This window comes from Mauremys mutica, chromosome 1 (genome assembly GCF_020497125.1).
Source record: "Mauremys mutica isolate MM-2020 ecotype Southern chromosome 1, ASM2049712v1, whole genome shotgun sequence".
Lineage (NCBI taxonomy): Eukaryota > Metazoa > Chordata > Testudines > Geoemydidae > Mauremys > Mauremys mutica.
The window spans coordinates 340,352,739-340,375,048 of record NC_059072.1 but is presented as its reverse complement, the minus strand read 5'-3'; the positions used below and the strand labels follow the sequence as shown (position 1 = coordinate 340,375,048).

Below are 22,310 nucleotides of genomic sequence, written 5' to 3'. Positions count from 1 at the left end.
CTAAGCTTGAACCATTTTACATTGTTTTTTTTACCATGGCAGAGAGCATTTTCTGAAAAAAAAAAAATGGGCTTGATTCTCTGGTGTCCTGCATCTCGGGTCACTCGGTGCAGAGTGAGTAAAACGTGACACTATTCTGGTTTGGTAGCGTGTAACACTCACTTTGATTGCTGTCAACGACAGCACAAGTGCAGGGCAATGGAGACTTGCATCCAGTGCTCCCTTGAACTACCTGGAGTAACCGTTCAAATCTGGATTTATGTCAGTGTAACTGAAGACAAAATTTAGCCCTCATTGTATACAGTTCTATACTTGATGCCGCTTTTTCTACCAAACGGCCATAAAAAAAGAAAAGGAGTTCTAATACAAAGTCAGTAGCTACTGGACACATAATTTAAGAGTAAATATTCTAAACGGCATTTCATTGACATTCAGCTTCATCTTGAATGTTTTGACTTGAACCTAGTCATTTCTTACCTGTTAATTAATAATATATTGGATTATCTCCATGCCGGCAGAGACATCCAGTCCAGTTATTTGGAACTAGCACTGAATATTTGGAAGACTGTTCAGAATTGTTGCTGGCAGATTATTTAGCTGGAGCCCAGCAGCAAGCCCCATATATTGGGGTACTTCTCATCAGAACTATAAATTTTATCTTGTCTTCATCTGCTATAGAGGAGATCTAGACCTGCAATAGACCTGATTCTTGACTGCCTTTCACCTTGCGTAGTAATTTAAGGCTTGATCTGATGCCAATCAAAGTTAACGGCAAAGCTCACATTAATTTCGAGTGTGAAGAATCGGGCTCTTACATCTGTGCTACATCAGTGCAAAATGGATGTAAAATGCTAACATCCGGGTCACCGCATCCCATGTATAAATGCTACACAAAGTTTCTGCCAGTGGAGAATAAATCCAACTCTCTTAACTGGCATACTGTGAATAGTTCAGTACATTTTCTGGCTGCATACTTTAAAAAGTCTGGCTTCTTCAAACATTCGAGACAAAAGCAAAACAAAAAGAAATCAATTGGGATTTTTAAAAATAGCCAGTTTCTCACAACGTGTTTGTTTTCAAAAGTTTGGGGCTAGAATTATTCCAGCCTGATCCTCAGCCCAGGAATGATGCAAGTTTCCCACAAAGCCCTGCCAACTGTCTAGTCTGTGGCCTGGCCTGGAAGAACCTCTTTCCTAGTGGAGGGAGATATGGATCTCTGCCCATTGATAATTAACTGAATGCTACTAGACTTCATTCTTCTAGTATTACGGGGCTGGACTTGTGATGCAGTCTTACTGAGAGAATTAGCCCTTATTCTCTGTTTAAACCATCTGCAATCATTCCATTTCATTCTTAACTGGCAGTTTGTGTTGTCCACCACCACCAGATCTAGTTAGGTTTATAAACAGCATTTAGCCACATACCTGTATCCCATCTGTTTGACTGAGGTACAGCTGGATGTTTATGTAGTCTGGGCGGTTTTCCTGCCAAAGCTGGGAGGATCAGAAAAACATCAAGTGAATTAATATGTCTCTTCTTATATAAGAATGCAGTTGCTCTTGTCCAGTACCCTGATTAAGCTTGATCTTCAGAGAAGATGCAGTGGACACGTTAATGAAAATGACAGTTTACATATCTTTCTTTTACCCAGAAGCTTCTTTACATCCCAGGATACGTGAACAAATTCTTCTAAAAAGATTTTAAAATTGTTTTAAAATCCACCTGATCTCTGTTTTGAGAATTGAAGATGAATCATAGAATATCGGGGTTGGAAGAGACCTCAGGAGGTCATCGAGTCCAACCCTCTGCTCAAAGCAGGACCAACCCCCAGACAATTTTTTCCCCCAGATCCTTAAATGGCCTCAATGATTGAACTCACTGCCCTGGGTTTAGCAGGCCAATGCTCAAACCACTGAGCTATCCCAGCTGCCTCTGCCTATCCCTGGGCTGCACCTCTGCAGCCCCAGTACCTTCCCTGGCCTTGGGCAAGGCCTCAGCCTGGGGACTCGCCAGGCCAGAGCTCCCCAGGTCTGCCTGCCCTTCCCCAGCACCGCTCTGTACAGGTACCCTGAGCTCCCAGGCAGCTAGTCCTTCCCACTCCAAGGCTCCAAGTGATCAATGGCTCCATGTCTAGTTGGCAGCCAGTATCAAGCAGAGTGCACCAAGGGTCAGTCCAGGGATGGTTTTGTTCAATATCTTCATTAATGATCTGGAGGATGGCATGGATTGCACCCTCAGTAAGTTTGCAGATGACACTAAACTGGTAGGAGTGGCAGATACCCTGGAGGGTAGGGATAGGATACAAAGGGACCTAGACAAATTAGAGGATTGGGCCAAAAGAAATCTGATGAGGTTCAACAAGGACAAGTGCAGAGTGAGTAAAATCCTGGCTCCACTGAAGGAAATGGCAAAACTTCCATTGACTTCAGGGGGGTGGCAGGATTTCACTCCTGTTTTGTCCCACATGACACTCTGAACCAGTCCTTCCATGTACATCAATAACAAATTCCATCTGCCATTTTGCTACCCAACCACATAACGTGGTTTGGTCCCTCTGAAATCCCAGCCTTCTCTAGTCATGTTTAATGGAAACACTTTCGTTACTAATCTAAATATTCAAATGTTACCTGGGGTTCTTTCAACCCAAAGCTCTTGGTAACTTTTACTCTGTGCGAGGAGGTGTCAGGAAATAAATCAGGGGAGACACGGCCGTCCAACCGATAGATGGCTGGCACAAACAGGACAACACAAGAGTGCTTTCACTTAAAGCTAAACTTTACTTAGTCTCAAGCACTTACACACGTCCGCAACAAGTTAGTAAAACACCCCCAACCCTTGATAATTACCAAAGCTGAGTGTGGCTTTCAAGTGATACAGCGACAGCCCGTCTACCGCTGGGGAACATAAGATGCATCCAGAGGGAGAGGCCAGTCCCGAAACGAGTCTCACCTGTCTCAAGCTTTTTCCCCTTATTTATACATTAGTAATTAAAGAAACCTTGTTAAGTAAGCAGTTTCAAGCAAGAGGTTCCTTCTGATCATTGATTAACCAGGTGAGGGTCTTTCCAGAACTTGCAGCCTTGAGACCTCAATAGACATTCCTGGGACATATCCTACTCTTTGAAAACGCATGTATCAGCAATTTTAACTCAATTCTTATCAGGAAGGACGCGGGGTCAAGCTGCCCTTTTGGTGGCAGCCTAAATCCCCCCTCCCCTCCTGCCTTGGTCAAGCTGAGACTTGCTTTTAACAGCTTGCTGACTAGGCTGTCTTTAACAATAAGCCATAGTGGTTTCAGGCACTTTACTGGTTTGCCAAAGTCTCCCCGTACACAAAAAGATGTGTTAATTGTCAGTATCCCTTTAAAACCAACCCTGCGTTATCATCTCCTTTACCTTGTTATGCAGCATACACAGCAAATCTGCAAACCAGCGAAAGGACTGGATTTCCCTGCACACCCAAATAAAGTAAAGTCTTCTGAGCTTGTAGCATTGCCAGTCATCACTTTAAAATGAAAATGATATGTTTGGGAAATTAATTAGCACTAATTAATACGCTTTATATTCATTGTGCAAATGTTAATTTCCATTTCCATTAAGTGAAGTTAGTTTTCCCCCATCACACTGAAATGCCCAAATCAGTCTAAAAGGATGGACTTAAATACTGAACCCAAACACAGAACAACACGCTTTACGGATACTGTCTTTACAGCCCAACAGTATATACTGCACACCAACTGCATATATGACTTATGGTAAGACTGTTGGTTCATACATCATAACCAGGATGAAAGTTGTTAACTAAAAGCAAAGCTGCCTCTGCATTTCAAATACATAGTGTGGATTCTTTATTACAATTATATGGCAGAATTCATTCCACAAACTCCGTTCTTCCCAGAGGAGGTGATGCTGATGAATGCAAACCTCACCAAATGCAACTCCAAAGCAAAGTTAGGGCCAAATTCTGCATTCAGGTGCATGCAAGCATCAGATGATTTCAATTATTACTTTATATTTATATTGTGGTAGTGCACAGAGGCCTAAACAAGGTCAGAGCCCCATTGTGCTAGACAAAGGTATAGTCCCCAAAGATAAACGGATAAAGCACATTCATGGGCAAAGTTTGGCATTTGGTTTAGAAAACATGACACTTGTGCCAGGTTTCCTAATGGAGATGGAGACAAAACATGAATTTAGTACAAGAGGGATGATCACCATGAACCAGGCTAGAAAATAAACATGAAAAAAAAAACCTCTACTGCTAAATAGATTTTTTTTAAAAGTCTGCATGATTTTTTCTCAGATCAGCCATGGCTGGTTTTATGTTATTGTTACTTACCTATAATTTAGCCATTGAGGGGACAAAATGCTTCCCCTTAAAACTATTTACAGATCGTGAAGACCCATAGGAGACCATCACAGCTGCATTCTGGAGTTCCAAAATTGAGCAGTATATGTGTGTGTTAGGCCAAATGCCATGTCCAGGGGGCAAGGTGTGTGGCTGCTCCACATCTCCTACTGCACATGACTTACAGTAGCCGCTATGGTCCCATATACCAGCATTAGGGCTACCAACTTTCTAATTGCTGATAACTGGACTGCCCTGCCCTGCCCTGCCTCTTCCCATAAGACCTCACCCCTGCCCCACCTCTTCCTCCAGGCCCTGCCCTGGCTCACTCCTTTTGCCCCCCACCCCCAGCTGCTCTCCTCCCTCTCCTTTCCTCACAGCTGGATCCTCTCCAGCTCCCCACTCCTGCCCAAGCTGGGCTCCCTCTGCTCTAGAGCTGTAGCCTGATGCGGAGCCTGCCTGTCTGCCCATGAGATGCAGGTAGGAGGCAGTCCTGGCTAAGCAGGGGCTTGCGCAGTCTGATGACCTGGTGCCTCCTCGCCCTGCCCATGTAACCAGACTTTTGGTGTCCAGTCTGTACATCTTACCAGACGCTGCCAGGTCCCCTTTTCAACTGGACTTTCTGGTTGAAAACCGGGCACCCACTAACCCTAACATCTGGGCCATTTTGCTAACACATCTGTTTAACTGATGGCTACGCCACTGTCCCTTTCCATATGCCTAAACCCTCCACTGCAGGCCTGCAGAGGCGCTGTGGAACAAATACCCCATAGCACACAGGGTGTGGGGGCTCTGACCCCTTGTGTGAACTGTCCATAACCTGCAGAAAGGTGCTGGCTGCCCTGCGCTTCACGCCTTGTGTGTCTGTAGTGGGAGTGCAGCATTTTTAATGTCCTGACACCAGCTGCTGCACGTACAATGCTGTCCTGCAGACAAACATTATTTCTCCCTATTTTGCATGTCATTTGTGCTGGGAGAAATCAGAACCAAGGTAATGGTCTGACCATATGGGGTGAGATCACAAATACAGTATCATATGTGCAGTATGTAAGCAATAAATTCTAGCCATTTACTCCAGCACATCATTCTGAAATGATAAAAGAAAATAAATGTCTCTCAGCATAAATGAACTGAAAGATATACAAGAGGATTCACTGGGGACCACCTTTTATCAATTCAGACTTTTGACTTGAGCAAACACAAGCCAGTGGGAATGAGCTAGGTTGAATCAACGTGAGATTGATCTGTACTGTTTTGTGGCATGCATCATGCATGCATGTGAAGTGAATGGCATGTCAAACATACATGGTTGGGTCTACCTACAGTAAACTATGACGTGATATATGTGCAGTATCATTACACAGCTAAAGATGAGTGTACGACATGCCACGTCCACTGATAAGCATGTTAAAGATAAATTACAAGTAGTAATATTCAGTAATTTATAGAGACCTGACCCATGCCAAAAAACTTCTGACTCTCTTTAAAAAAAACAAACGATCATGATTTATAATAAATAGGCAACATTTATTAGATACCCGAGTGGAGTAACCCCAGGCTGGGAGACCCCAGCTGCTCAGAAAATATCAAAATAAACAAAACCAAACAGAAAACAAAAGACTGCATCCTAGTCCTGAAGGATACCCTGATATCCTCCACAGCTCCATGTCCTTAGCAAAAAGGGCTTTGCCAGCCGACCCCCTCAAGTTTGCACACAACAGTTAACATTTTCACCCCGCCGGTCTCAATTTCTATGAAGGAACAAAAAACAACAGGCAGCCTATCCAGTGGACGGGTGCTCTGTATTGCTGATATCCTTACATATTAACAGCAAAACATATCTTGCTGTTGCTATTGTATAATATTGCAGTGCATGGCAGCAAGACTGGGTCACTGCAACGCTGAGCTATGGCATGCAGTGTTTGGAAGCATCCCATTTATCTGATATTGAAAACATTCACTGGACACTAAGCTGCTGTGGCAATGTCTGTACAAGCCTTTCACTGCCTCTAGTAATACGCTGATAGAGGCAGCCGTCTCATTATCTACTGCTGGCCCATAGTTATGATATGTGACGTTTTCGCTCAACACTGTCAGGGATAAATCAGTCCTGGAGAAAATGGTCAGGATATCCATCGGGACTCCAGTCTTTTGGCAGAAACGAAAATGCGCTTCAGAAAATGGTACTCCCTGTTCGAAAGAGCATGACCTGAAGAGGCCCCTGCTCCAAGATGAACAATTGACTTTCAGAGATGAAAATTAGTAGGGAACAAGGCACCGGGAGCTGCCACATAAAAGCCTGATTTTCAGAAGCGCTGAGCACCCATGACTCCAACTGAGATTGAGGGGAGCTGAGCGAGCTCAGCATCTCTGAAAATCGGGCTTTGAAAGGTTTTAATTTCACTCCAGCTACCAGCTGATCTCTGAACAAGTGAGTCATGTGTGAATTGTAAAACACTTCGTAAGCTAATTTCAACTGCAAGCTCTTTGGGCCAGGGACCGTCTTTGCTCGGTTTGTACCATGTCTAGCACAGTGGAGTATTGGCCCGTGACTGGGGCTACTGGACAGCAGTGTGAGACACGTAATACAGATAATAATGAAGCTATCTCCCATTGCGTAAGAGTGGGATTGGTAGCAGTTTGACAGCCCTGGTGACTCACAGAAAGCCACTGAAAATTCTGTCTTACTGGATTTTAAAATGTTTTAAATTAACAATAATAAGAATTTTAAAAGAGGCAATTAGGTTAGGATTTTCAAAGGGGCTTAAGAGAGTTAGGTGCCCAAGTCCCATTTAAGTTGGGCATGCCTGACTCCTCTGAGTATCAGAGGGGTAGCCGTGTTAGTCTGGTTCTGTAGAAGCAGCAAAGAATCCTGTGGCACCTTATAGACTAACAGACGTTTTGCAGCATGAGCTTTCGTGGGTGAATACCCACTTCTTCAGATGCAAAACTCCTCTGAGTTTCTGTAAAACACCTAGCTTAAGTGTTTTCGAAAATGATAGGCAAGGAGCTTTGACTGAAGCCAAATATACATCACGCTGATACTGCTCAAGCTTCCCCACATGAGGAAAATGCACCTCAGTCCTGACTCTCAGCACCCCTGTTATCTCTGTCCCTGACTTTGCTCTAACACAGACTGGGGAGTTTTGTAATTAAAAGGTTGGGATTGTAAACAAATATCCCCATGGACTTGGCAGAGCTCAAACTCACTTTTCACTGGCAGTGGGATGGGAAGCTCTGTCTATAAGACCTTTAGGTACCACTGTGCCACCTGCAGTACTGTTTCAGCACTGCACTTTTAGCATTCGTTGGGCATGAACAGCCAGCATGAACGGATTTGGGATTTTCAATGGCAGACCTCAGTCCTCCTCCCTGTTTCTCTCTCCACAGGAGGGCAGTGTTACATGAATAGGTGTTACACACATGCTGGAAGCATTTACAATATGCAACATGGAAGTAACTTGGGGAAAATGGTTTTAAAGAGGTTAGGCTCACATACAGCAGCGTGTTGAGTATTGATGCGAATGGAGTTACTCCAATGCCTCCAGCCACACAGAGGCTAACCTCATAATTCAAGGATTCTTCAGAGGGGCTCCCAAAAGGACCATCTATGTATAGCCTGCAGAAAAAGCAGAAATACTTTTCAACAAACACATTAAAATACAATACAGTAAAAAGGGTGCAATTAATTTAAAGCCTCTACAGAAACAGTTTAAGTTAAATATTATTTCTGGGACTCAGAAGATGAAAGCTTTCCCTGGGAAAGCACGTGTGGTGGAGGCTGTAGAGAGGACTAGGTCAAGACTGCAAAAAAACCCTAGGAATACCGAATCTCTAGAGACTCTGCATCATTACATGAGATGGCACATTTCTCAATGATGTGGACAGAGAGGGCCAAACTATGGCTGCCCTATAGTGGAGACAGCAAAAACTTTACTGGTTGTGTTGGGGAAGGCAAGAAGCACTGCCTTGCATAGCCCATTAGGCTAGCAGTCCCAGAGGGGGCCTGCTTCCTGAACATCAGGCATGGCTGAGATAGCTCAACTGCCTACTCTACATTTTCATAAGTGTAGCAAGATCCACTCCCCTGCAGCCTTCTCCTAGTGTCCCATTATACTTCACATGGGCACTCCAGAGAACATAGGGGTGATCTTGCACATTCTGATCATGCCCAGGAAAAGACATAAATTAGCATAAATGATACAATAAAAGACTATAAAAGGATGACTGAATGACCAAGAATGGCAACAGGGTGTGACACCTTTAGCATTTCAACTTAAAAAAAAATTAAAAAGGGAATTTCAATAGGAAGTCTGCACTTAGGGTAACATTTTCAAAAGTGCCTATGTGATTGGGAGCCTAATTCCCATTTTCAAAAGTCACTGAAGCACTGAGAAGCTAAGGCCTGGTCTACACTGGGGTGTGTGGGGAGATCTATCGAAGATACGCAACTTCAGCTACGAGAATAGTGTAGCTGAAGTTGACGTATCTTAGATCAAATTAAAATTACTTACTTCGCGTCCTCACAGCACACCATGGCTCCCCCGTCGACTTTGCTTCTGCCTCTCGCCAAGCCGGAGTTTAGCAGTTGACGGGAGAGTGATCGGGGATCGATTTATCGCGTCTACACTACACGCGATAAATCGATCCCTGATAGATAGATGGCTACCGCTGATCCGGTGGGTAGTGTAGACGTACCCTAAGTCTAATTGAAAGTCAATGGAACTTAGGCTCCTAAGACACTAAATCACTTCTGAAATGGGAATTAGGCATTTTTTAAAATGTTACCTCTAATTCTCTGTGGCAACTTTGAAAATCCCAGCCCAGTCATTAGAAGAATTATAGACAACTCTATAAAATGTGTTGAACAATTTCACATAAATCAAGGTTCTCTTTTTATTAATATTGTAAGGATTGGATGCAGTTTTTGACTCATATTAGAGAAACCAAACTAACCAGAAGTAGTAAGTATCAGAATAGATGGACTTACACAAAAAAGAGCTAGGTCTTTGGTTCTTCATTGCATTACACTTATTGTAGCTATTTGCACTTGTGCAAAGTAATCTTAAAACAGCACCATTTTGATGGGCTCAGGTGTAAGGGAAGGGGAGATTTAAGCCCTTATAGAACAGAATAATAGAATCATAGAATATTAGGGTTGGAAAAGACCTCAGGAGGTCATCTAGTCCAATCCCCTGCTCAAAGCAGAATCAACACCCACTAAATCATCTCAACCAGCGCCTTGTGAAGCTGGGCCTTAAAAACCTCTAAGGATGGAGATTCCTCCCTAGGTAATGCATTCCAGTGCTTCACCACCCTCCTAGTGAAATAATGTTTCCTGATATCCAACCTAGACCTTCCCCACTGCAACTGGAGACCATTGCTTCTTGTTCTGTCATCCGCCACCACTGAGAACAGCCGAGCTCCATTCTCTTTGGAACCCCTCTTCAGGTAGTTGAAGGCTGCTATCAAATCTCCCCTCACTCTTCTCGTCTGTAGACTAAATAACCCCAGTTCCCTCAGCCTCTCCTTGTAAGTCATGTGACCCAGCCTCCTAATCATTTTCGTTGCCTCCACTGGACTCTCCAATTTGTCCACATCCCTTCTGTAACAGGGGGACCAAAACTGGATGTAATACTCTAGGTGTGGCCTCACCAGTGCTGAATAGAGGGTAATAATCACTTCCCTCCATCTGCTGGCAATGCTCCTACTAATATAGCCCAATATGCCGTTGGCCTTCTTGGCAACAAGGGCACACTGCTGACTCATATCCAGCTTCCCGTCCACTGTAACTCTCAGGTCCTTTTCTGCAGAACTGCTGCTTAGCCAGTCGGTCCCCAGCCTGTAGTGGTGCATGGGATTCTTCCATCCTAAGTGCAGGACTCTTCACTTGTCCTTGTTGAACCTCATCAGATTTCTTTTGGCCCAATCCTCCAATTTGTCTAGGTCACTCTGGACCATATTCCTACCCTCCAGCGTATCTACCTCTTCCCCCAGCTTAATGTCACCGGTAAACTTGCTGAGGATTCAATGAATCCCATCATCCAGATCATTAATAAAGATGTTGAACAAAACCAGTCCCAGGACTGACCCCTGGGGCACTCCGCTTGATACCAGCTGCCAGCTAGACATCGAGCCATTGATCACTACCCGTTGAGCTAGACAATCTAGCCAGCTTTCTATCCACCTTATAGTCCATTCATCCATTCCATACTTTTTTAACTCGCTGGCAAGAATACTGTGGGAGACTGTATCAAAAGCTTTTCTAAAGTCAAGATATATCACATCCACAGCTTTCCCATATCCACAGTGCCAGTTATCTCATCATAGAAGGCAATCAGGTTGGTCAGGCATGACTTGCCCTTGGTGAATCCATGTTGACTGTTCCAGATCACCTTCCTCTCCTCCAAGTGCTTCAAAATAGATTCCTTGAGGACCTGCTCAGTGATTTTTCCAGGGACTGAAGTGAGCCTGACTGGTCTGTAGTTCCCCGGGTTCTCTTTCTTCCCTTTTTTAAATATGGGCACTATATTTGCCTTTTTCCAATCATCTGGGACCTCCCCCAATCGCCACAAATTTTCAAAAATAATGGCCAATGGCTCTGCAATCGCATCAGCCAATTTATTCCCTCAGCACCCTCGGATGCATGAGATCTGGATCCATGGACTTGTGCATGTCCAGCTTTTCTAAATAGTCCATAACCTGCTCTTTCACCACTGAGGGCTGCTCACCTCCTCCCCATATTGTGTTGCCCAGTGCAGCAGTCTGGGAGCTGACCTTGTCTGTGAAGACCAAGGCAAAAAAAAAGTATTGAGTATTTCAGCTTTTTCCACATCATCTGTCACTATGTTGCCTCACCCATTCAGTAAAGGTCCCACACTTTCCCTGACCTTCTTCTTGTTGCTAACATACCTGTAGAAACCCTTCTTGTTACCCTTTACATCCCTTGCTAGCTGCAACTCCAATTGTGCTTTGGCCTTCCTGATTACACCCCAGCATGCTCTAGCAATATTTTTATACTCCTCCCTAGTCATCTGTCCAAATTTCCACTTCTTGTAAGCTTCCTTTTTGAGTTTAAGCTCACCGAAGATTTCACTGTTAAGCCAAGCTGGTTGCCTGCCATATTTGCTATTCTTTCTGCACATCGGGATGGTTTGTTCCTGCACTCTCAATAAGGCTTCTTTAAAATAGAGCCAGCTCTCCTGGACTCCTTGCCCCCTCATATTAGCCCCCCGGGGATCCTGCCCATCAGTTCCCTAATGGAGATTAAGTCTGCTTTTCTGAAGTCTAGGGTCCATATTCTGCTATTCTCCTTTCTTCCTTTTGTCAGGATCCTGAACTCAACCATCTCATGGTCACTGGTGCCTAGGTTGCCACCCATTTCTACTTCCCCTACCAATTCTTCCCTGTTTATGAGAAGCAGGTCAGTTCCTCCAGCACTTATACCAGGAAGTTGTTCCCAACACTCTCCAAAAACTTTCTGGATTGTCCGTGCATTGCTGTATTGCTCTCCCAGCAGATGGCAGGGTGATTGAAGTCCCCTATTAGAACCAGGGCCTGCGATCTGGAAACTTCTGTTACTTGTCCGAAGAAAGCCTCGTCTACCTTATCTGTCTGATCCAGTGGTCTATAGCACACACCCACCACAACATCACCCGGCCTTCTTCCTCTCACATCTAAACTTAACCCAAAGACTCTCAACAGGCTTTTCTCCAGTTCCAAACTGGAGCTCTGAGAAATCATACCGCTCTCTTACATACAATGCAACTCCTCCACCTTTCCTCCCGTACCTGTTCTTCCTGAACAGTTTATACCCATCCACAACAGTGCTCCAGTCATGTGAACTGCCCCACCAAGTTTCTGTTATTCCAATCACATCATAGTTCCTTGACTGTGCCAGGACTTCCAATTCTTCCTGCTTATTTCCCAGGCTTCTTGCTTTAGTGTACATGCACCTAAGATAACTTGCCAATTGCCCTACTTTCTCAGTATGAATCAGGAGGCTTCCCAGTCTTGTACCCTCCTCCTTGCATTTCCTTCCGGAATCCCACTCCCCTACCTACCTCTGGGCTTAGGTCACCATCCCCCGACGAACCTAGTTAAAAGCCCTCCTCACTAGGTTAGCAAGCCTGCCTGTGAAGATGCTCTTCCCTCTCTTCGTTAGGTGGATCCCATCTCTTCCTAGCAATATAGTCCCAGAATAGCCCATATAGGCAGTGTCTGTGTGTTCGGCTAAATATATTATTCATATGGCAATTATTTAGGAAAACAAGTTACCTTATTTGTCCCAGAACAAACATTCTATCCCAAATTGGTCAGATTTTATACTGAGGTCCCATTTAAAATAGTTTATAAAGTGTTAGTAGATAATTCCTAGCTATTTTAATAAATGGCTAATCAACTGTTATAGTTATTAAATCCCCAAAGTCAACAGGTAGCTTATAACCATGGGTTGTAAACATCTATAACATCTTCTAGTGAAGTGCATCTGACCCCTACTATGAATATCTCTGATATGCTTATAGCAGCTATTCATCATTTATTAACCATTTAGAAACCATTTGTGAATGGAACCTTAATATAAAAAGTGACTGTGAAAACTACTATTTTGATTTAATTGATTTTTAGTGCGCATGCACTTACATGCAAAATGAAATCAACATATTGTTTAATTTCATCATTTCCAGTAAAGTTATACAATTTCTCTTCCTACTCCAGAATTCACCATTTATAATGTTAAGCTGTCATGGGATAAAAGGGAAGGTCCTTTCATGGATTGAGAACTGGTTAAAGGACAGGGAACAAAGGGTAGGAATTAATGGTAAATTCTCAGAATGGAGAGGGGTAATTAGTGGTGTTCCCCAAGGGTCAGTCCTCGGACCAATCCTATTCAATTTATTCATAAATGATCTGGAGAAAGGGGTAAACAGTGAGGTGGCAAAGTTTGCAGATGATACTAAACTGCTCAAGATAGTTAAGACCAAAGCAGATTGTGAAGAACTTCAAAAAGATCTCACAAAACTAAGTGATTGGGCAACAAAATGGCAAATGAAATTTAATGTGGATAAATGTAAAGTAATGCACGTTGGAAAAAATAACCCCAACTATACATACAACATGATGGGGGCTAATTTAGCTAAAATGAGTCAGGAAAAAGATCTTGGAGTCATCGTGGATAGTTCTCTGAAGATGTCCATGCAGTGTGCAGAGGCGGTCAAGAAAGCAAACAGGATGTTAGGAATCATTAAAAAGGGGCTAGACAATAAGACTGAGAATATATTATTGCCCTTATATAAATCCATGGTACGCCCACATCTCGAATACTGTGTACAGATGTGGTCTCCTCACCTCAAAAAAGATATTCTAGCACTAGAAAAGGTTCAGAAAAGGGCAACTAAAATGATTAGGGGTTTAGAGAGGGTCCCATACGAGAAAAGATTAAAGAGGCTAGGACTCTTCAGCTTGGAAAAGAGAAGACTAAGGGGGGATATGATAGAGGTATATAAAATCATGAGCGATGTTGAGAAAGTGGATAAGGAAAAGTTATTTACTTATTCCCATAATACAAGAACTAGGGGTCACCAAATGAAATTAATAGGCAGCAGGTTTAAAACAAATAAAAGGAAGTTCTTCTTCACGCAGCGCACAGTCAACTTGTGGAACTCCTTACCTGAGGAGGTTGTGAAGGCTAGGACTATAACAATGTTTAAAAGGGGACTGGATAAATTCATGGTGGCTAAGTCCATAAATGGCTACTAGCCAGGATGGGTAAGAATGGTGTCCCTAGCCTCTGTTCGTCAGAGGATGGAGATGGATGGCAGGAGAGAGATCACTTGATCATTGCCTGTTAGGTTCACTCCCTCTGGGGCACCTGGCATTGGCCACTGTCAGTAGACAGATACTGGGCTAGATGGACCTTTGGTCTGACCCGGTGCGGCCTTTCTTATGTTCTTATGTTGTTTCACTTACCATCATATATGCCTCTCATTATACCTCCATAATTGCTTTTGCCATTTCACAAAACAAAGGTGCAACAATATCGGAAGTACTGCCAACCTCCCCTCTTTACCTGGTTGAATCTCCTCAAATTAGCAACTGATCCTTCTATAAAATAGCTAGATTTCTTTTTTAAAGTCTTCTACATTATTGATCCTATTAATGACTTCACAAATACCTGTATGAAATCCCAGTGCTAATCAATACCGGGTCCCCAGACAGCACAGTGATGAGCATGGCACAAAACCAGACTAGGTAGAAATACGGACAGATAACTTCATTTCCAGGCTAGGAAAGAAATTTAGCAGGATATGTGCATGCATCTTGTAAAAACAGGACTTTGTTTCTATCTTTTCATAAAATATGTTATAACATTTTTCTCTAGTTACTTAATAAATGTACCAAATTGATATATAAACTATATAAATGGGTAACTTCACTCATTACTGAACCGATGACACTTCTTGAGTAGAATACAGCAAGTTGCTTAACAGACCACTGCAACACTGCACAGCCATTTAATAGAGATGGTAAAGAAGTATCTGTTACCTAAATGAAATAGGAGTGGGAATGCAGATAGCCACATTGTAATTAATCAAACTGAGATTTGGAACAGAGAACTTTAAAGTATACCTAGACTGCAATGTAAGCCCAGGGTTAGTAGAACTCAAATGAGCAGATCCTGGATTTGTTAACCTAGGGCTTGAACATCTACCTTCATTTGTAACCCCAGGCTAGGAATTATTGAACCCTGGGTCCCAACCTGGGGCTCCAGCCTCTACGTTACATTATGTGGGCCCAAGGCCAATCACTCATATCCAGCTTGCCTAGCACCCTCCCAAAATGTGGCTACTCTAGCCCTTTGTTCATGATGCAATGTGGGAAAACTTGACTGTTCACCAAACTTGACTGTCCAGAGGACAAAGAAAGTCAGCCCATGGGGTTTGGGAATATTTTTGGTGGACTCCCAAGGTCCAATGGGGCTGTGTCTACACTGCAAAGCAATATGGCTTGAACCCTGGGTTAGCACCATTTGTGCATAGATAGAAAGAGGGTTAGGCTTGAACCTGAATTCAAACCCTGAGCTTACATTGCAGTTTAGACTTACCCTTAGAGAAGAGAACATTGCCACAGATGCTTTAATGACGAATGGTATGCCTCTCAGATGTACATCTCATCTGTAAAATGGCACCTCCAATAGCACAGTAATACCTAAGACAGTTGAGGTCTAATTCTGGAGTATTGGTGTAGGAAAAAAAAATTCTGTACTGAATCACCAGGACCAATTCCTGCAGCCCATAGGCATTCCTTGGGTGTTTCTCACCCTTGTATTAACCTAGCTAGACCCTGCTTAGCTTGTGAGATCTAACAAGACCACAGCCAAGATGACAGGGATACAAGCACAGAGCAAACACCTGCCTTGCATTTTTTACGAGTTTCTTCTTCTTTCTACAACAAGGTTTTTGGTTCTTCCTTGAATATATAGTGTCATGGCCAAAATCATGAAAAACCAAAAGCAAATCAGGCAAATTGGACTTCAAAAATGATGGCCTGGTATCCTTTCTGAGAATAGCTTCACACCACATTGCAGCAATTCCGCAGGCTTGTACAAAGATGTGCTGCAGGTGGTCTAAAATCGAGGGCAATGTACTATGGCCTGATCCTACAAAGGGCTAAACAATCCTGAATGCCCTCAAATCCCAGTCACGTCAATGGGAGTTGAAGCTGCTCAACACCTTGCAGAACTGGACCCAGAATCAGCAAATTATTTAAGCAAGTGCTGAATCCTAAGCCTCTTATACAAAGCACTTAAGAATATGCTTAAAATGAAGTATATGCATATGTGCTGCTTTGCTGAACTAGGGCCATAAACATCAGGCTTTATTCGAGAATTCCAAAAGGAGCAAAAGCAAAGCTGCATGTATGATCAATTAGAGCTGGACCCTGCTTCCATTCAAGTCAATGGAAAAACTCCCATACTGAAGGATCAAGGCTTTACTGAACTGACTAAGGATTCAAACTCATAAGCATATGGAGTCTTATGTATCTCTTATGGCCTGTCAACACTCCCCCCCCCCCCAAACTGATAATAATGAGACGTTTTGCATAAAAACCGGCATGGCCACAAATGAAACCTAACCGTGTTCTATTAAGACAGCTAAGCCAAAGGGAGTTGATTTGATTTCTTGTCTTGATCTTAGTCCCAGATGCATCCTGTTACAGAGAAGTTTTTATTTAAAAACATCATTAATTTAAAATGTATAAAGGGATTACAATCTTAATAAAGTTTTATTAACTCCCCCTAGCAAAGCAATTCAAATGAAGTACCATTTTTCACATTTATTAATTTTCAGGCTTAAGGGCTGCTCTCAATTATTCGAGCACAACATCTCTAAACACAGCAGAGGGGAAGCACAAGGGAAACAAATGTGCCACAGGAAGAGAGAGAGAGAGAGAGAGAGAGAGAGAGAGAGAGAGAGTGTGTGTGTGTGAGAGAGAGAGAGAGAGAGAAACCCTCAAAGAAACTTGGAGCATGTATGAACTATGTCAAAGTATAACACCTCTGTTGTATTCCACTAAACAACTGCAAATGCTGCTGCTATGTCTTGCCTTTTTTCAAGGCTTTGGGGAGCAGTTCGGGGGACCAGAGGCGATGTTAATGGAGCGACAAGCTGGATAAGGGAGTTGATTTAAGAGTTCATATAGTATTCCAATTAAGGTAGAATCAGAATTTGTATCTTGAAGAAAAATGGCGGGAATCTGAGTACTGAATGTTATTTAAGTTTTGTAAAACACCAGAGGTGAAATCCTAGCCCCACATAAGTCAGAGGCAAAACTCCTACTGACTTGAGTGTGAACAGGATTCCACCCAAGGAAATGAGTATTGGTACCCCAGATACCTGACCCAGAGACCATTTATGCCAGTGGACAGATTCACACTCACTTCAATAGGCTTTGGATTAAGTCTGAATAAATAGAAATGTGTAGGTTTTAGTCCCTCCCTCTGTAGTCTGCTAGACCAATACTTACCTGCCTCACAGGGATGATTCTTCTTGTTTTTCCTTTATGACGCTTTTCCTGGTGAGGGTCGCGGTGGCAGCATGGAGGGTAGGGAGGACAAGACCTCCTTTTCCTCTGCAACAGGTTCCAGCTCCTCCTGGGGGATTCCTCAGCGTTCCCAGGCCAGCTGGGAGATATAATCCCTCCAGAATGTCCTGGGCCAGCCTCGGGACCTCCACCCAGTGGGATGTGCCTGCAGAGTTCCAACAGAAACCTCCCAAGGGGCGGCCTTATCAGGTGCCCGACCCACCTCAGCTGGCTCCTCTTGATCCAAGGCGTAGGGGCTCTACTCCAAGGCCCTCCCAAATAGCCAAGCTCCTCACCCTGTCTTGGAGAGTAAGCCCAGCCACCCTGCGGAGAAACCTCATTTCCACCACTTGTACCTGTGATCTCGTCCTTTCAGTCATTACCCAAAGCTCATGACCACAGGTGAGAATGGGGATGTAGAGAGACCTGTAAACCGAGAGCTTCATTTGAGAACTCAGCTCCCACTTCACCACCATGGAGTGGTACAGCGCCAGCATCACTGCTGCTGCTGTACCAATCTGCTGGTTGATCTCATGCTCCTGCTTGCCAGCTCTCATGAACAAGACCCCTAGATACTTGAACTCTTCCACTAAGGGCAGCTGCTCCCCATCCCTGCACCTGAAGACCTTTCTTCCAGGAGAGGAACATGACCTCTGATTTGGAGGTGCTGATTCTCATTCCAGCCGCTTCACACTCAGCAGAAAAACGTTCCTTAACTAACATTTGTAAAGGACTTGGACACACTTGAGTAAAATGTGCAGAACACCTTTAAGATACGGCCTTTCCTATCAATCCACAAAGCTAAAACTCTCGCCCAGGCTCTTATCTCACTTCTCAACTACTGCAGCATCCTTTTCCCTGGCCTTGACAAATGCAATCTTACTCCACTCTTATCCATTCAGAATGCTGCTGCAATGACAATTTTCCTAGTCTATTGCTCCGACCAAGTCACCTCTCTCTTTACGTCTCTCCTCTACTCCCCCTTCTCTAGTGCATCAAACATAAGTGGCTTCTCTTCACTTCCATGATCCTTCACAGCCTATCGCCACCCTACCTATCATCTCTCATTCACTATCCAGATGTCAACTCCTGCTTCCGATCAGCTCAGGAGGTCAGTCTCCATCACCCACGCATTACATTTTCAAACAAGTACCTTTGTGCTGTCTCCCATTCTGCCCCTTGTGTTTGGGAGGACTCCAACGTCACAAAACTACTTCAATATCCTCCTTTAAATCTCTCCTTAAAACTCTTTTATTGTGATGCCTCCAAAAAATTGACAAGAGTTTGGCTGCTGGTGTGCTTAGATAACTGCCTATCACGCTGTCTCATTGTTTCCTTGTACCACCCCCCACATTTGTCTGTCTGTAGCCACCTGTTGTCTCTTGTTTTACACTTAGATTGTAAGCTCTTTGGGGCAAGATCTATCCTTTTGTTCTGTTTTTAAATAGCATCTAACACAATGTGGTCTGGTCTATGATTACGGTAATAAAAATGATAAATGGGACATATCTGGGTATATCTTGAACATAAATTAGGCATACAGTGTACAAAGGTATGTGGACAGTTGTTCCTGCCTCTTTTTGAACATTTGACCCAATATATAGGTTACTTAGATTATATTAGTACAAGTTATAGAGGTTAACATTATTTTACCTTCCAAGTAAACCATGTTTGTCATTATCACAGAATACTTGCAACAGCACGGCAAGTTAATAAACAGATCTCCAAGTAGTTGTTTGGTCTTTGTAAGGTAATATACCATATCTTACATTGTAATTTAAACTTCAAATAATTAACCTAAACTCTGAAAGCACTGTGCTCAGAAAACTTGTAATTGTTGACAGCACTTCAATATCCTTAGTCTTTTTTCATATTACACAGAGCAACAATTGAATAACATAGGAGTCCGCCTTGGTTTGGACACATTTCCAGACCTACAATATGTATTGCTTTCACGATTTAAAGTGTAACAAAAGGTGACATCTGGCATGTGAAACTGGAAATTCCCTTGTGTTCTTCTGACATTGAAAAGGACAATGTTTTCATTAAAGAAAACACCAACCACCTACACATCAGCTTTTTGAAAACCCAATGGGTCCAATTAGCTTCATATATTTCTTTTTACATCAGATGTCAAAGTACTAATATTTTAATTCAATTTATATTAGGGTTTTTACTTTGAACGGCTTGTGCTCAATTTCTATCTGACTGACTATGCAATTCTCTCTTTTCAAAATCAAGCACTGCTTTTTTCTTAGACCATGCACAGTAGCTTTTAAAGCCCTTCTCCCCCTTTTTATAGACTCCAGTTTCTTTAGGGTGGTTTATTGGTACAATGTCTAAGTTATAATAAAAGGTTTGCTCAAAAACCACATGGAATCAATTACCTTCATATTTTATTTTCACAGAAAGATTCCAAATTGTTATTTCAGTGTAAGTTCTAGCAAACATTTTGTTTTGAAACATCTCCACTAGATTTCTTTCTTATTGACTGTGCAAATCTTCCCTTTCATATTTTCCCTTAAACCATAAAGACTGTTATCTTCTTTCCCTTCCAGACAGAATCAGGTCTTTTTAGAGAGACATGTACTAATATGTAATATAGAGATGGAAATTATTCATTTCAGAAGCTATCTAATAGGATTTTAAAGCATCACACAGGAGAAGACTGCCTGGGAAATTTCCCAGAATGTTACATGGCTTCCTGAAATGAGGGGAAAAAAAATGTAAAACAATACCACCCTGCCCAACCCCTTGCATTTATAGGATACAATTTCCAAATAGGACACAGTGGGTATGCCAACAAAAGTGTGTGGGTAACTAATGCACCTTCAAACCCACAAATCTGTGTACACAAAAGGTAAAAAAAAAAATCTCTCTTTTTGCAGAAGAACCCCAGGACATAAGCAGGACATAATTGGGACATAGGCTTTGTTGGCTCTCTGCACACACAGGGAAATTGGCACTCAATCTGTGTGTACCAATGGGTGCACAATTATCCAGCCCGCATACAGGCATTTGGAGGTGGTGGACCTGCTGTGATTCTTAACACAGGTGGTTTGGGATGGGTTTCCTTTGTTTCAATTTACATTTTTATATCAGAAAAGTAGAATGCTTTAAAATAAGGGGTTGGATTCTCTGCTAATGTCTCAAAGTGTATGTCTACACTGCATCTGAGAGGTATGCTTCCCAGCCCAGGTAGACGGACTCATGCTAGCTCAGTTTGCGCTAGGATGCTAAAAATAGCAGCGTGGACGGTTGCATCACATGTGGCGGCTTGGGCTAGCCACTCAAGTACAGACCCAGGGGGGCTGAGTGGGCTTGGATTCAGGTGGCCAGCCTGAGCTGCCGCCAGTGCTGCACTGTCCACCCTAAGTTCCCTGTAAGCTGCATGGCCGCCCAGCAGCATATTTAATGCAGTGCACGTGCTTAGGGAACCAGCCTGGGAACCTGCCGCGGCCAGGGGGAGGGACACCCCTCCCCCAGCCTCCACCTAGCCTGGTCCCCAACCTGTCACAGGAGGGGTGCCCGTCCCCCAGCCTCAACTCACCCTGCGGCCTGGACCTCATAGACTCATAGACTTTAAGGTCAGAAGGGACCATTATGATCACCTAGTCTGACCTCCTGCACAACGCAGGCCACAGAATCTCACCCATCCACTTCTATAACAAACCCCTAACCTATGTCTGAGTTATTGAAGTCCTCAAATTGTGGTTTGAAGACCCCAAGCTGCAGAGAATCCTCCAGCAAGTGACCTGCCATGGGCCGGCCCCAGGTGCGGCCCCGAGCACGGCTGGATCGGGCCCAGGCACAGACCCAGGCATGGCTGGGGCAGCGCAGCACGGCACAGCCCCGGAGAGGCCTGGGCCGGCCCCAGGTGCAGTTGGAGCGGCCCAGGCAGCCCTCCCCCGGCCCGGACCTGCTGGGTCCAGGGGAGGAGCGCCTATCCTGCAGCCCCAGTGCTCCCGTGGTAGGGACGGGCGCCTCTCTCCCCCAGCCCAGGTGCTGCTGCTGCTGCAGGGAGAGCGCACTGGGGGGAGTTCTCCAGTAGCCCTGGAGCACCCTCCTGCACCCCAACCCCCTGATCCCTGGCCCCACCCCAGAGCCTGCACCCCCAGCCCTTCACCCCCTGCACCCAACCCTCTGCCCCAGCCCTGAGCTCCTCATCCCTGGACCCATCCCAGAGCCCACATCGCCAGCGAGAGCCCTCACACCCCTGAACCCAACCCTCTGCCCCAGACCTGAGCCCCCTCCCACACTTCGAACCCTTTGGCCCCACCCCCAGGACCTGAATTTTGTTATGTGCATCAATATGAAGCTGATGTGTCACACATCACCTCCATACTGGTGCACATAACAAAATTCATTCTGCACATGGGTGGGAAAAATTAGAGGGAACCCACTTCTGTTTTTAGTGTGCTAGCTCACGCTGGGCTAGTGCAAGTCTGTCTACCCGGGCTAGGAATCACATCCTCCCAGTTGACAGTGTAGACATTACCAACCATCTCCAGCCACTTTGGGTAAGAATCTTCTCTCCTGTGTCAACTGCCCACAATCCCTGGCCATACGATAAAGGAGGGAGTGTGCGGGGGCACGGACATGATGGAGAGGGCATCAAAAAGGGGCGGAGTAGCAGCTTTGCTACACCCCCAGTTCTCCAGCCCTAATCTGCACAGGGGCTATATGGCTGTGATGGGATGTACCTACTCTGCACTGGTTCAGCAGGGGTTAACCACACAACGTGGGTCAAGGAGGATATGCCCCATTGCCCCTGCTGGGCTTGCTCCTGCTGGAACTCGGGTATAAATGAGTAGCTCAGCTCAGTATGGCTGGAAGCTGAAGGGAGCAGATGTGTGTTGCAGGCCCCTGCAGAGACTGCTA

General features: G+C 44.2%; 1 protein-coding gene across 5 annotated transcripts in view; it reads right to left on the bottom strand.

The window, feature by feature from the left end:
• The window catches only part of NOX4 (NADPH oxidase 4), a 163,184-nt gene that overhangs the window by 8,264 nt on the left and 132,610 nt on the right, over positions 1-22,310 (bottom strand). For all 5 annotated transcript variants that reach the window (XM_045020189.1, XM_045020157.1, XM_045020172.1 and 2 more), the window contains 3 exons: positions 7,846-7,965; positions 3,395-3,503; positions 1,425-1,493 (listed from right to left, as the gene is read on the bottom strand). In XM_045020189.1, the coding sequence (XP_044876124.1) occupies positions 1,425-1,493; positions 3,395-3,503; positions 7,846-7,965 (298 nt within the window). The remainder of the gene's footprint in view (positions 1-1,424; positions 1,494-3,394; positions 3,504-7,845; positions 7,966-22,310) is intronic.